The sequence below is a fragment of the Pecten maximus genome, chromosome 1 (assembly GCF_902652985.1).
Source record: "Pecten maximus chromosome 1, xPecMax1.1, whole genome shotgun sequence".
In the NCBI taxonomy this organism is placed as follows: domain Eukaryota; kingdom Metazoa; phylum Mollusca; class Bivalvia; order Pectinida; family Pectinidae; genus Pecten; species Pecten maximus.
Genome location: NC_047015.1, coordinates 35,038,577 through 35,054,662, shown reverse-complemented (window position 1 = coordinate 35,054,662; position 16,086 = coordinate 35,038,577). Strand labels below are relative to the sequence as shown.

At 37.3% G+C, this 16,086-nt stretch overlaps 1 protein-coding gene across 5 annotated transcripts in view; it reads right to left on the bottom strand.

Moving 5' to 3' along the window:
- LOC117331724 (unconventional myosin-XV-like) overlaps positions 1 to 16,086 on the bottom strand; it is a 134,551-nt gene that overhangs the window by 34,866 nt on the left and 83,599 nt on the right. For all 5 annotated transcript variants that reach the window (XM_033890615.1, XM_033890598.1, XM_033890581.1 and 2 more), the window contains 3 exons: positions 15,895 to 16,070; positions 4,071 to 4,155; positions 3,032 to 3,121 (listed from right to left, as the gene is read on the bottom strand). In XM_033890615.1, coding sequence (XP_033746506.1) covers positions 3,032 to 3,121; positions 4,071 to 4,155; positions 15,895 to 16,070 — 351 coding nt within the window. The remainder of the gene's footprint in view (positions 1 to 3,031; positions 3,122 to 4,070; positions 4,156 to 15,894; positions 16,071 to 16,086) is intronic.

The window sequence follows — 16,086 nt, the reverse complement described above, 5'->3', positions numbered from 1 at the left end:
TATACAGGTCATACATAGGTACAGTATCCCTCAAGGAGATTGAGCTGTCTCTATATACAGGTCATACATAGGTACAGTATCCCTCAAGGAGATTGAGCTATCTCTATATACAGGTGATACATAGGTATAGTACCCCTCAAGGAGATTGAGCTGTCTCTATATACAGGTGATACATAGGTACAGTATCCCTCAAGGAGATTGAGCTGTCTCTATATACAGGTGACACATAGGTTCGTGTATCCCTCAAGAAGAATCTTCATAGCTAACAACTGCCATTAATTAATATGTTGAAACAACTGCTATAGCATCTAAACTTAACTAGATCTTGACCTAATTATTTTGCTGTAATAGTTATAGACAGGATAATTGTCCTTTGATAAGGGTCACATGTCAGATATAATAGATTAGCGAGATCTGATCGGTCACCTGCCCAGGGTGATAGCCGCTTGACTAATCACTTGACCATTATGCATGAATTAATTGCCAAATGACCTTTGGAGACAAACAATACACAGTGGTCTAGTAAATGCTGATTGGTACTGAAAAATGATATTTTAACTTATATGATAATTAAGTTCCAGTTTATCAATTAATGGTCAAGAGCGGGACTGTTTATTGCCATCTCCTTGGCATATGCTATGACCTTGAACATAATTATAAGACCCTATAGTGAAGGTTAAATAAAAACCCAAATTTTGCTATTTAATAAACTGGTTCTAGATATTATAACCCTTTCATGATTTAATGGTCAAAAGTTTGACAATGCAAAAACTACATGCAGGTGCACTATATCATCACTATACACCATAGTCCTACAGTACTGACCGATATGTTCTACAACGTCCACGTGTCACCTTGACACTAGTCAACAATGACAGTCAGTGTTATACGATCATAAACAGTCTAACAGCTGTAATAAGGGAACACTCGGCCCTGGTCATTCATCATGTGACGTTGGCTACTGACCGATCCAATAGAATGCCATGGTCAAGATACAAGGACACTCCCATCATTTATCATACATTCTTCTGACTCTCTGTATCACTGAAGATTTTATTTGTATAAAACGGTTTTTATTTATTAAATGTACAAGAATACATTAACAGTGGCTATTTTTTCAACTGGAAATGAAAGAGTAGAAATAATTAACAATTACAAAGAGAAGGAATACAGGAAATGTTTTTATAGGGCATATACTATCAGATAGTTATGAGCTTCCCAGGAAAACATGCTTAATTAGGTTCAGTTGAAATCTGGTAGAGTTCTAGGGTTCAAATAAAACCAGAAGTTTTAGAGGTCAATCAAATCTAGAACTTAATGAAATATACAGTTTCAGGGTTTTAATGAAATGAAATGAATTTGAAAGCTCCAGGCTTTAAATGAAATATGAAATTCCTGGAACAAATATGAAATAAATGGTATTAAATGAAACTTGATTTTGGACAGGAGTGTTCAATGAAAACATGTCATAGGTAATGTTATTGGGTTTCCCAAAGACAGAAGCTTCAGATACAATATGCAATTTTTAAGAGTTTCTGAGATCTGGAGACCTTTCATTGTGCAGAAAGTCAAAACTGTGAGGCAATGCCTGATTTATATACTAGTATTCTGGGAGAGGCTCAGTCTGGGAAGTGGGGCTTCAAATCAAAGGCTGAGCACTCAATCAAATGTTCAAAATATATTTTTCAAGTACAGACTTTTAACAGCATTTATAACTCTGTCAAGGTGTCAATGAGATGTTTCTGTGTGATGAATTAATTTGATGAAATCAAATTCATCAGAATTAATATCTATAACCCCAAAGAAAAACATAGCCTGTCACAGAATTGACAAGCTCATGTTTCATTTCATTATTTTTATATTAGCCCTCTATTATTAACTAATTATGACTCTTAAGTAAGTTCAAATTTTCAACCAAGTAAAAATTATGAATCTGCCATGTCATTTCACTGATGTACATAAGTCAATCAATGTCAACATATTGAGATTTACAATAACAACTTAATTTGTCTGGTAATGCTGTTATAATGATTGCTTATAAAATTAAATAGGATCATGTAAATCATATATCGACAGGCTTCTTGTATAATGTTCAGTGAGGTAGCCACCAGCTACTACATCAAGATCCAGCCTCAAATTAACCCTGACTGTTCATTGGGATATAAATCCAGAAAACTGCTAATTTGGTATGTAAAACAACTGCTGAAAACAAGCTTTTAGCTAATTTTCTGTAACCCAAATCTATCATATCCCTGAACTTCATAAACAAAATCAGACATTTCCTTTATTTATAAACTTATGTGTTTTAAAAAAATTGGTGAAATAAACTGATAATTTTTTCAATTATCTTTTTAATGAATTTCATTCAGTGAAAGGAAAATATAAACAAAAATTGTTCATAATGACCTGAGTTTGATTACCTTCCACAAACTGTAACGGTTTTATTTTACAAAGTCTCCACGTTGTTTTGATGTGCTAATTAGATATTTTATTGGTGAGACAAACTGTTTTGACTACATGTTGATATATATCTCTGATCTGGAGACAAGTTCACCGACTCGCCCCATCTGATGACTGTCCCCGAGGTATAAACATATATTTGCGTCCACCTGTTGAAATGGACGTCACATCTACCACTATATTTTGTGTTGTTTGGAAACACCCTGCCCCTGTATACACTTCTATATACCTCATATTCTACTTTTCTAATCAAGTTTTTTAAATTGAAGAAAGTAGAAAAATAGTTGTTGATATTGTTATGCTTTTCAAATTCACATTTTTGAATACCGTAATTATCTTTTAAATTATTTTTTTCCATTTTATTCCTATCATTTCATTCCAACCATTATTATTGAAAATGGTGGATGGAAGCAGAACATAAACAAAACTACAGGTATGAGTCAGGTACAGATAACATTTTTTTTCTGTTTAGCTCTGTTTTAAAGTATATTCAGAGCCTTGAGCAAATTTCAGCAATTTGGAATCTCTAAAAAAAGTGGAATAAAACAAATATTTAAATTGATAAACTTACTTTTTCTTCTTGTTCCATTTTGACTTGTTCCTCACGTTTTCGGCGATCAATCCGTTCTTGTTCAGCTTTGCGTTTTATTTCCTCCCGAGCCTGGGAAAAGTAAAATTTAACTTCATCACACACAGAATCGTATGTCGGAGAGGATGAAATAGATTCCATCACGGAACACGGCATTTTGATGCTGGTTTTAAGATTCACTGTGGTATTATTTCCATTTGTCTGTAAAAAGTGTAAGATAATTTCTTACGGAGTCCCTTGTCCTATCCAACAAGTGTGTATCACAAAATAAAAACTATTAGCTGAGTATAAAGATTTAATATAGACATCCGCTCTAAAAACGTCTCTGGATCTTAATCCTGGAATAATCACTCATGCTTAATGGAAACTGTCCAAAACCCAACCATCAAACCATGGACACAGCACTAAAATCCCCTGGCTATGACAGACGAAATACTGACCTAAAACACAAGATAAAACTAATCAACCGTGACGGTGATTGACCATGTCTGACAACAGCTACACCGTCTCTGGAGTGTTCATGTAAATCAGCTGTTCATAAGCACTTTTTTTTTCAAGAATGTCAAAGATATTTAACAGTTTTTTTTTCTTTAAAATTTTACCTGGTTTAAAAAACCCGAAATAAAAAGTTAGAAATTTAAATCCAGGAAGAATTTTACAGTGTGGCCACTCAGCTCCATTCCGAGATCCTGTTAACCTGTCGGACAAGACTACAATGTACATAGATACACAGTATAGCTGAGGAAGGTGGGCAGATTTGGGTGGATTCAAGATGCGCGAGTTTGATTGAGGCCATATTCATAGAAACTGACTAATACAGCGCCAGCCCTTGTCAAATGACTATCGCCCTGGGGTTGGTAAGGGTGGAACATAGTGCCATCATACAATAAATACACAGATACCACAACTTCATAAGGTAAACCTAAGCTCACCAACCTCCTGCAGCCAAACCTACAGGTCATGACCTGGTGAGGTATTAATGTACCTAAGGAGCTATTATCATTGATATAAGGGGCCTTACATAAAGATATTTTCTGCGCTGCCTACGCATTCGAATCTGGGCTTGAGCTTTGATGATTCCATTCCGAACCTTCAGATACTTCTTTCTGAAAGAGATAGAAAAAAGTGTATCATTTCAACATTCAATCTAAATTAATCAAATCAAAAACAATGAATAATCACTAAGTGAAATTTTAGCTTAACCAAAGTAATTCTTCCATTTTTTCAAAGCCTGGTTAGGTTGTACCAATTCTTTCTAAATATCATCATTTTTATTTCATTTGTACTAAAACATTTTGAGTACTTTTGATGCTTGGTGCTGCACTAACTCCGCATTGAAACAAAATAACTTGTTTCCAAATTTGCCATTTTTGAATTCTACAAAATGTTTTTTATATAATTTTAAGATGCTCTGACTTGGAGTAGCTGGGCTAAGGTACACAGCCCCCAGTTATCCATCGGACAGCGTGAGTGAGGAGTGTACCAAGCTGTTCATCATGTCCACACGAATAACCTCCTAGCTACACATGAAAGATAAGCATTATGTCAAGTCTCTACGTTCCAGAGAATGCTCAATTAATTATATCTTAAGTGACCATTGCTCTGTAGTTGGACCACAAGAGCTTGACTGGTTAGTTACGATGAGAGGAAAATGTGTCCAAAACTTACAGGTATAAGTAGGAAAGAAAGGTTGGTTTTTCTGGTTGTTCATTAATCCTCTAAATTTCTGTTCTGTGTCTGTCAGGTGCCAATATCAACTCTACCTCCCCTTTATACCACTGCCATATCAGTAAGATCACTCAAAAACCTTCAGTTTTAAATGTTTTTTTACCACAGTTTGTGTAGTGCATTATAACATATTAAAAATATTCAGTGGCACAATTCTTTGGACATCCCTCAATCATCACATACATAAGCTATCTATCATTCAGCATCTGCAATAATTTTGTAATAGTATTGGATATTTCTATATCATTTTCTATGCAATGTGAAATGGATTTCCTTTTACCATCTATCACAGAAAAATCCCCAAACATTGCCTTAACAACAATGCACTTTCATTGTCTTTTCTCCCCATTTTACACAATAAATAATAGTATGTGACAGGTCTGCCACACATAACAAGCATACATAATATTGATCCTAACACTACATATTCATACCTACATGCAAATAACTCTATAAAACATCTTCACTAGCTGGCAGACGACCAAATCTTCGCCCATTAAAACTTGTTTTAGTTCGAAGTCTGACACCTGATCAAACTTTCTCCATCAATTTAATGAATTCCTTTTCAATGCACCAACCTTCCGTACAACATTACCAGTAAGTGTTCATCTCCAGATCAAAGAGTGGTAGAGTCCATATTAGAATTTTAGGTTAGTTAAGGTTGGTTCTTGTCTTAATAAAGCTTAAATTAGATGAATTTCCTTAAAACTGACAAGAAGGTATCAAACATTTAACTGATGCATGTAGTGGTCACAGCTGATCAAGTAGCCTGGAGCTACCATAGTTTGGTCGTTGGAAAAAACAAACAAAAAACTGGTTATTTCTCAGTGATGTGTGGATAGATTAACAGGGAGTGAAAAAAAACATTTGTTTTAATTGTATTTTCCTAATTTTTGTAAATGAGAAAATTCCAACATACATTATATATACTTTTTAAAATAATTACTGCATTCGAAAATTTAACTTTGAATAGTGCTATCTGGCAATGATTTAATGTAAGAAAATAATAAAATATAAAGAAAAAGTCAATTATTCAAGGAATTTGATTTGGTTTATTTCTGTTTAAAGTCCTATTAACACCCAGGGTTATTTAATTAAGAACGTGCCGGAGGTGGAGGAAAGCCGAAGAACCTGCAGGAAAACCACCGACCTACGGTCAGTACCCCGACCTACGGTACCAGGCAACTGCCCCACGTGGGTTTCGAACTCGCAACCCAGAGGTGGAAGGCTAGTGATAAAGTGTCGGGACACCTTAACCACTTGGCCAAGGAAATACATACAATTGTCACATGCCCATTTATATATGTTCAGCGGAAATATAATATATATATATAATACAAATTAAAAACCATATGTTTTAATTAAACTGATACAGTTACAATTCAATTATTTTGGAAAATATACAAACTATTGAAAGAAACCGTATATAAACAGCCATGATAAGATATATATTCCCACAAGTGATTAATCAAATCCAGGTATTCCGCGTCACCTCCCAGGTGAGAAAGACACAGGTAAATAAAACTGAACACATCACCTGCAGACTGCCAGTTTTAGAACCACTCTGATATACCTGTGCTACTTTATTTACTTAAAAGATGAATTCCCTGTGCAGTATTTAAGATGACACCAAGATTAATCATGATTGGCAACTATTCAAATATGTCCCACTTTGACCTTTCAGCGTTTTCCCCTCTGGTGAGGAAATTTAGTAAATTCCAACAGAATTTAAGTCAGTGTAATACTCCAGCCTTAAGTTTCAGGTAACTGTAAACACTGAAAGGTAAAGTGAAGGTGTTGCTTGTACCTCACATCAAGAAAAAAGATTAATTTTAAACATGAGAATTAAACGTTTAAACTAATATCTTTTAAATTAACAATGAAATACCTTAATTGTCAGAACAAGAGTTGTGAAGCCTTCAGGTGACTCCAACATGTTTTTGCAGAAGTGCACAAAACTACCAGCTAAATGGCCAATAGATTTTTTCAGGATTAACAGAATAAAACATTTAAATGACCTAGATTGATGAAAATTCAATTTAAACAGCTGCTTATATATTATATATATTTGACGAGAATCTTATAAATGCTCAGCCACAATTGACAACTCAATCTTCTAAAGTTAAGAGACTTTACGCCTCATTGTAGTGAAACTTTTACAAAACCAATGTGAAAAGCCAGACAATTATGGTAGTATTTTGTTTTGACCAAAATCAATGGCTGTGGAAATTCCTTAGACTCATGTACATACATACATGTTCTAAATCTAATGTTGACACATTATGGGGAAAATTGGTACTAGGGAGAGACCAATTTAAATCCCTCATTATATAACTATAAAAGTTATTTAGTAGATTTGTTAAAATCAAAATGTACTTGGACAGTAACTAATCAACATTTTAATACTACAGAATGAGACTTTGGTGACAGCAACATTGTATACAGATGATTTCACAAGTTTGTTGATTTACTCAGATGGTCATTATAGGCAGGCTGTCCCTTTGCTGATAGAATCAATATACACCTATGTCACATATACTAGATTGTTGATTTACAGGGATGGTCCATACAGACAGGTTGTCCATACAGACAGGTTGTCCATACAGACAGGTTGTCCTTTTACCTAGAATAGCATTATAAAGATAATACCACTATTTGTCAATTTGCAGAGATAGTTCTTATTAACAGGTTGTCTCTTTACCAAATAGTCCTTATAAACAGGTTGTCTCTTTACCAAATAGTCCTTATAAACAGGTTGTCTCTTTACCAAAGCAACAATATATAGATGGCATCACTAGTTCGTCAATTTATAGAAACGGTTCCCTGTATAGAGATTGTTCTTTAACTGAGAACATCAATATACAGATATGGCAATAGTGTGTTGACTTATGGAGATGGTCCCAATATCACTTATTGTCATTTTACAGAGGTTTCCGTCATATAGAGGTTTTCCCTCCTGGATCTGAGGTCACACACACAGGTGACTCCCCCAAATTGATAAACTACATATGTCCTAAAAGTATACAGAATGATCAGATAGTACCGGAGAATACCTGAGGCCAGTGAAAGATCAATATTCATTAAAACAAAGGATAGTCATACATGATTGGTTGTAGTCTACGCATTATTCCTGTCCCAATGTCTGATGTTAAGATGAGATTCAACAAAAAGGAGATTTTTCGTAGGAACCTTAGACTGACCCCAGGCTAACATCACATAGTGTGTCTACATGAAATTGCTTACACACAAACCCTGTGATGTCCATAGACATCAAACACTTTGATGCCCCGGATACCATGTACTTGGGTCCTTCGTATGTTTGGGATACAAACAAAACTGTTCTTACATCTTTCTCCTGTAGTAGACATATAATTTTTTATAATTCAGATTATATTAAAAATGTAGTAATTGTTTTTCCAAATTTCTTATATGGCCAATTCTTCCATAAATGCTTGATTTGGACCAGAAGTCCCCCGAGGACTACAAGTATTCATTTAAAATAAAGTATACTGAACTCAAATATTTCTTTTTAAGACACCCATTTTTTAATTACAGAGAAAAATTAAAACTTAAGCCACATGGTATATTTACAACACCTGTGTGATCTGGATTCCCCGTACTCTGTAACACACAGTATCTTCATTGTTACCAGAAAATGTGTTTTTTACCAAACATTCCAATTGATTACATTCCAACCAAGAGTTGGATAATTCCTGACACCCTTCGGTAATTTTTCACAAAGTTCAGCTTCATATTCGTATCATCAAAGCAATTGAGGGATAGTTTATACAGAAGGGGAGGGGCACATTGACTTCATATCCTCACACTCAATCTGTGGTATACTTTATACAGAAGGGGAGGGGCACATTGACTTCATATCCTCACACTCAATCTGTGGTATACTTTATACAGAAGGGGAGGGGCACATTGACTTCATATCCTCACACTCAATTTTAATTTTACATTTCCACAGAGATAAGAATTTTTTGGTTAGTTTGGTATGAATTTAATTAAAATCAGATTCTTATAGAAAAGTACAGCATAAAGAATTTTTTGCAATAAATTTAGAAATGTATGCAGTGCAGTGACTTAATATCCCTAAAACATAATAAAGATGACTAATTTTGCTGACATACCATGACTGGATCCAGTGATAAATGCCAGGCATCTTTCCTTTTAAAATTATTTATTCTAATACAAAATCTTCACTACTTTGTGGATAAGAAGAGACTTGCATGGGAATGTGAAACATATATATTGTATGCCCCACCTATCTCACACTCTGACACATATGAAATGTGAAACCCAAATTTATCTATATGGCCAAAACGTTTTCAGACTAGAGAATGTGGCCGAACCTCTAACATAGAGAATGTGGCCAAACCTCTAACCTAGAGAATGTGGCCGAACCTCTAACCTAGAGAATGTGGCCAAACCTCTAGTCTAGAGAATGTGGCCAAACCTCTAGCCTAGAGAATGTGGCCAAACCTCTAGCCTAGAGAATGTGGCCAAACCTCTAGTCTAGAGAATGTGGCCAAACCTTCAACATAGAGAATGTGGACAAAACAAAGTAAGTCCAAAGTTAAATATTGTGTTAAAAAGTCCATACAAAATATCAATGTCCTAGCTATCACAGAGTAACAGATAAACTTATAATTAAATCCTGGATCCACCTCAGCACTGACAATATTAGATAACTAGAGTCTGGTGTCAACTTTGATGTTCCTACAGTTACCCTCCAGTATTTATTACACTCCGTTCCACACCAAGCCTTAAATGGTCATGTGACTTTGAATGTGTTGCACATCTATAAAATATGCACTTATCTCTCAGGTAACCATCATTTACATACATTAATTTTTGCCATAGTTAACCTAATTAGGCAGTGAGTCACTGTGTCTAATTAAACTATACATGCATATAAAAATTGTTCATTAATTAGATAGTCCTTGTTCTGAACAATGACAAATATGTTGATTTGTACAATGTGTAGAATTTAGGTTAACAAGGTGGAGATACCATTAATATCTCATATAATTATGTTAACACAAATTATGGTTTTCCCTGAAATATATTTGATGAATGAATATAAAATTACACTTACCTGTATAAATAACAATGGTAGACTCTGTCTCGACAAAATCATAGATACAAACCTGTCTCTATAATGGTCTTATATCAAACAATAATTTATTCATAATTATACATTTTGATAAATCACTTTATCAAAGACATAGCTAAAATATAACCTGTCTTAGCTGACCCCTGGATAATCTGGAAATCAGTATTGGCATGGCCTTTAATGAAGTTCTAAAATAAACATAGGATAAATTTGTATATAAAACCTGTATAATCTGACACCTGTAGAATAGCTACCTTGTTATTTGTCTTAACTGACCCCTGGATATTCTGAAAACCAGTATTGGCCTGGCCTTTAACAAAGTTCTGCAATCAACATGGGATATCTTTGTACATAAAACCTGTATAATCTGACACCTGTAGAAGAGCTACTCTGTCACCTGTCTTAACTTACCCCCGGATTACCTGTAAATCAATTAACATGATCCTCTTGGTTTATATATATAATCCTGTACAATCTGACACCTGTACAATAGCTACCTTGTTACCTGTCTTAACTGACCCTGGGATTACCTGTAAATCAATTAACTTGGTTTTCTTAGTATAAAAAATCCTGTGTAATCTGACCCCTATACATTAGCAACTGCCTTAATTTCTCCTGGATTATCTGGAAACTTCTACAAAACTAAATTTTCAGCTCAGACAGACAACTTAGACTTTAGATATCTGATGATTATGAATAATAATTTTAGACTTAAAAAGGTCAGGTGAGTACTTCAAACAGGTGTCAGGGTACTGGAGAGAAGTACTTATATAGATGTCTCAGCAAGCTAACTGTCATTTTAATTACCTAGTTATAAAATCTTGTTGTTAAGGGGAATATCTCGTGCAATTTCATACAAAGTGATTTAAGTAATATGACATCATGGTGTTGTGATGTCATATTAAAGAGAACAAAGTATTGTCAATGTCATTCAGAGTATAATTACTTGATAAATTTTTACCTAAAGATATCACACTTGTTGCCATTTCATGTGAAACCGATTAAAATCATTTTTAGTCTGGCAAAAATGATGAAAGTTAGGTTTGTTTCAGAGAGTTAATTCAACATACGATGCATCCAACATTTGAACATAAAACATGGAATTGTTTTTATAGTTTTTTACAAACTTCAGTTTAAATCAGTTAATAGGTAATGTATTGTCCCAAACACAGGTAAAACAGGAGTATCTGTCACCTCACATTAACCCACTAGGCATCGTATACTTTTTGACTGTTATATCTGTATGTATAATTAGACAGTAGGCAGTCAAAAAAATCCTGAGGACTCGAGGCTATAGGTTACACCCAACACTGCCAAATTCATCAGTTGTGTTTACCACAAAGACATGTATGTGTCTATCAAAATCATATATTTTTTATGCATAACATTTTTTACCAAGTCATTATCAAATCCATGATTAGATTTAAAGAAAAATAAATAAAAACCGATTTAAGTTTGAAGATAATGAACATCCCAATGTGACATTGTACATACCAGTTAAGGTGAGGAAAATCCCTGGCAATCATCAATGATACAGTTAAACTGACAATCGTACAGGTAAAATTTATACATCAGACAACTTTTGTCCAATGGCAATATGAGAGACATTGGTTCAATATAAAACTTTCTCATCTGCTGACAAATACCACAGGTAGGGAGATTGTATGTCAACATAGATTCTGTACCAGTGGTACCACAGGGTGGGAGAGTGTACATCCACATGGATTATCTTCTATTGGTACCACAGGGTGGGAGATTGTACATCCACATGGATTATCTTCTATTGGTACCACAGGGTGGGAGATTGTACATCAGCTTGCATTATCTTCCACAGGTACCATAGGCTGGGAGATTGTACATCAACATAGACCCTCTATCACAGGTACCACAGGCTAGGAGATTGTACATCAACATAGACCCTCTATAATAGGTACCACAGCCTGGGAGATTGTACATCAACATAGACCCTCTATCACAGGTACCACAGGCTAGGAGATTGTACATCAACATAGACCCTCTATCACAGGTACCATAGGCTAGGAGATTGTACATCAACATAGACCCTCTATCACAGGTACCACAGGCTAGGAGATTGTACATCAACATAGACCCTCTATCACAGGTACCATAGGCTGGGAGATTGTACATCAACATAGACCCTCTATCACAGGTACCACAGGCTGGGAGATTGTACATCAACATAGACCCTCTATCACAGGTACCACAGGCTAGGAGATTGTATATCAACATAGACCCTCTATCACAGGTACCACAGGCTGGGAGATTGTACATCAACATAGACCCTCTATCACAGGTACCACAGGCTAGGAGATTGTATATCAACATAGACCCTCTATCATAGGTACCACAGGCTGGGAGATTGTACATCAACATAGACCCTCTATCACTGGTACCACAGCCTGGGAGATTGTACATCATCAACATAGACCCTCTATAATAGGTACCACAGGCTGGGAGATTGTACATCAACATAGACCCTCTATCACAGGTAACATAGGCTAGGAGATTGTACATCAACATAGACCCTCTATCACAGGTACCACAGGCTAGGAGATTGTATATCAACATAGACCCTCTATCATAGGTACCACAGGCTGGGAGATTGTACATCATCATATACCCTCTATCACTGGTACCACAGCCTGGGAGATTGTACATCAACATAGACCCTCTATCACAGGTACCATAGGCTAGGAGATTGTATATCAACATAGACCCTCTATCATAGGTACCACAGGCTGGGAGATTGTACATCATCATATACCCTCTATCACTGGTACCACAGCCTGGGAGATTGTACATCAACATAGACCCTCTATAATAGGTACCACAGGCTGGGAGATTGTACATCAACATAGACCCTCTATCACTGGTACCACAGCCTGGGAGATTGTACATCAACATAGACCCTCTATAATAGGTACCACAGGCTGGGAGATTGTATATCAACATAGACCCTCTATCACTGGTACCACAGGCTAGGAGATTGTACATCAACATAGACCCTCTATCACAGGTACCACAGGCTAGGAGATTGTACATTAACATAGACCCTCTATAATAGGTACCACAGCCTGGGAGATTGTACATCAACATAGACCCTCTATCACTGGTACCACAGGCTAGGAGATTGTACATCAACATAGACCCTCTATCACAGGTACCGCAGGCTAGGAGATTGTACATCAACATAGACCCTTTATCACAGGTACCACAGGCTAGGAGATTGTACATCAACATAGACCCTCTATCACAGGTACCACAGGCTGGGAGATTGTACATCAACATAGACCCTCTATCACAGGTACCACAGGCTGGGAGATTGTACATCAACATAGACCCTCTATCACAGGTACCACAGGCTGGGAGATTGTACATCAACATATACCCTCTATCACTGGTACCACAGCCTGGGAGATTGTACATCAACATAGACCCTCTATAATAGGTACCACAGGCTGGGAGATTGTACATCAACATAGACCCTCTATCACAGGTACCACAGGCTGGGAGATTGTACATCAACATAGACCCTCTATAATAGGTACCACAGGCTGGGAGATTGTACATTAACATAGACCCTCTATCACAGGTACCGCAGGCTGGGAGATTGTACATTAACATAGACCCTCTATCACTGGTACCACAGGCTGGGAGATTGTACATCAACATAGACCCTCTATCACTGGTACCACAGGCTGGGAGATTGTACATCAACATAGACCCTCTATAACAGGTACCGCAGGCTAGGAGATTGTACATCAACATAGACCCTCTATCACTGGTACCACAGCCTGGGAGATTGTACATCAACATAGACCCTCTATAATAGGTACCACAGGCTGGGAGATTGTACATCAACATAGACCCTCTATCACTGGTACCACAGCCTGGGAGATTGTACATCAACATAGACCCTCTATAATAGGTACCACAGGCTGGGAGATTGTACATCAACATAGACCCTCTATCACAGGTACCACAGGCTGGGAGATTGTACATTAACATAGACCCTCTATAATAGGTACCACAGGCTGGGAGATTGTACATTAACATAGACCCTCTATCACAGGTACCACAGACTGGGAGATTGTACATCAACATAGACCCTCTATAATAGGTACCACAGGCTGGGAGATTGTACATCAACATATACCCTCTATCACTGGTACCACAGCCTGGGAGATTGTACATCAACATAGACCCTCTATCACAGGTACCACAGGCTAGGATATTGTACATCAACATAGACCCTCTATAATAGGTACCACAGGCTAGGAGATTGTACATCAACATAGACCCTCTATAATAGGTACCACAGCCTGGGAGATTGTACATCAACATAGACCCTCTATCACAGGTACCACAGGCTAGGAGATTGTACATCAACATAGACCCTCTATAATAGGTACCACAGGCTGGGAGATTGTACATTAACATAGACCCTCTATCACAGGTACCACAGACTAGGAGATTGTACATCAACATAGACCCTCTATAATAGGTACCACAGGCTGGGAGATTGTACATTAACATAGACCCTCTATCACAGGTACCACAGACTGGGAGATTGTACATCAACATAGACCCTCTATAATAGGTACCACAGGCTGGGAGATTGTACATCAACATAGACCCTCTATAATAGGTACCACAGGCTGGGAGGTTGTACATCAACATAGACCCTCTATCACTGGTATCACAGGCTGGGAGATTGCACATCAACATAGACCCTCTATAATAGGTACCACAGGCTGGGAGATTGTACATCAACATAGACCCTGTATCATAGGTACCACAGGCTAGGAGATTGTACATCAACATAGACCCTCTATCATAGGTACCACAGGCTGGGAGATTGTACATCAACATAGACCCTCTATCACTGGTACCACAGCCTGGGAGATTGTACATCATCAACATAGACCCTCTATAATAGGTACCACAGGGTGGGAGATTGTACATCAACATAGACCCTCTATAATAGGTACCACAGGCTGGGAGATTGTACATCAACATAGACCCTCTATAATAGGTACCACAGGCTAGGAGATTGTACATCAACATAGACCCTCTATCACAGGTACCACAGGCTAGGAGATTGTACATCAACATAGACCCTCTATCACAGGTACCACAGGCTGGGAGATTGTACATCATCAACATAGACCCTCTATAATAGGTACCACAGGCTAGGAGATTGTACATCAACATAGACCCTCTATAATAGGTACCACAGCCTGGGAGATTGTACATCAACATAGACCCTCTATAATAGGTACCACAGGGTGGGAGATTGTACATCAACATAGACCCTCTATAATAGGTACCACAGGCTGGGAGATTGTACATCAACATAGACCCTCTATAATAGGTACCACAGGCTGGGAGATTGTACATCAACATAGACCCTCTATCACTGGTACCACAGGCTGGGAGATTGTACATCAACATAGACCCTCTATCACTGGTACCACAGGCTGGGAGATTGTACATCAACATAGACCCTCTATAATAGGTACCACAGGCTAGGAGATTGTACATCAACATAGACCCTCTATCACTGGTACCACAGGCTGGGAGATTGTACATCAACATAGACCCTCTATAATAGGTACCACAGGCTAGGAGATTGTACATCAACATAGACCCTCTATCACAGGTACCACAGACTGGGAGATTGTACATCAACATAGACCCTCTATAATAGGTACCACAGCCTGGGAGATTGTACATCAACATAGACCCTCTATCACTGGTATCACAGGCTGGGAGATTGTACATCAACATAGACCCTCTATCACAGGTACCACAGGCTAGGAGATTGTACATCAACATAGACCCTCTATCACTGGTACCACAGCCTGGGAGATTGTACATCATCAACATACAGTGGGAGACAATACATACAGCCCACAGCCTTGGTGATGGCACATGGAAATTTAAAGTAAAACCTGAACATCTAAATTCTCACCTTTCAACCCAAGTCTTTATAACAGCTTGGATCTTGCATGTGGCGGACTGTAAGTGTTTGAATTTTCTACGTGCCAGGAACATGCGTGTGAGTTTCTGGATGGTGACGACAGAATTGTTTACGATGTTCTTGGCATGCACATCTAGCTGCTGCTCAAATGTCTCCTTCATGAAAACCTGAGTTAACAATGAA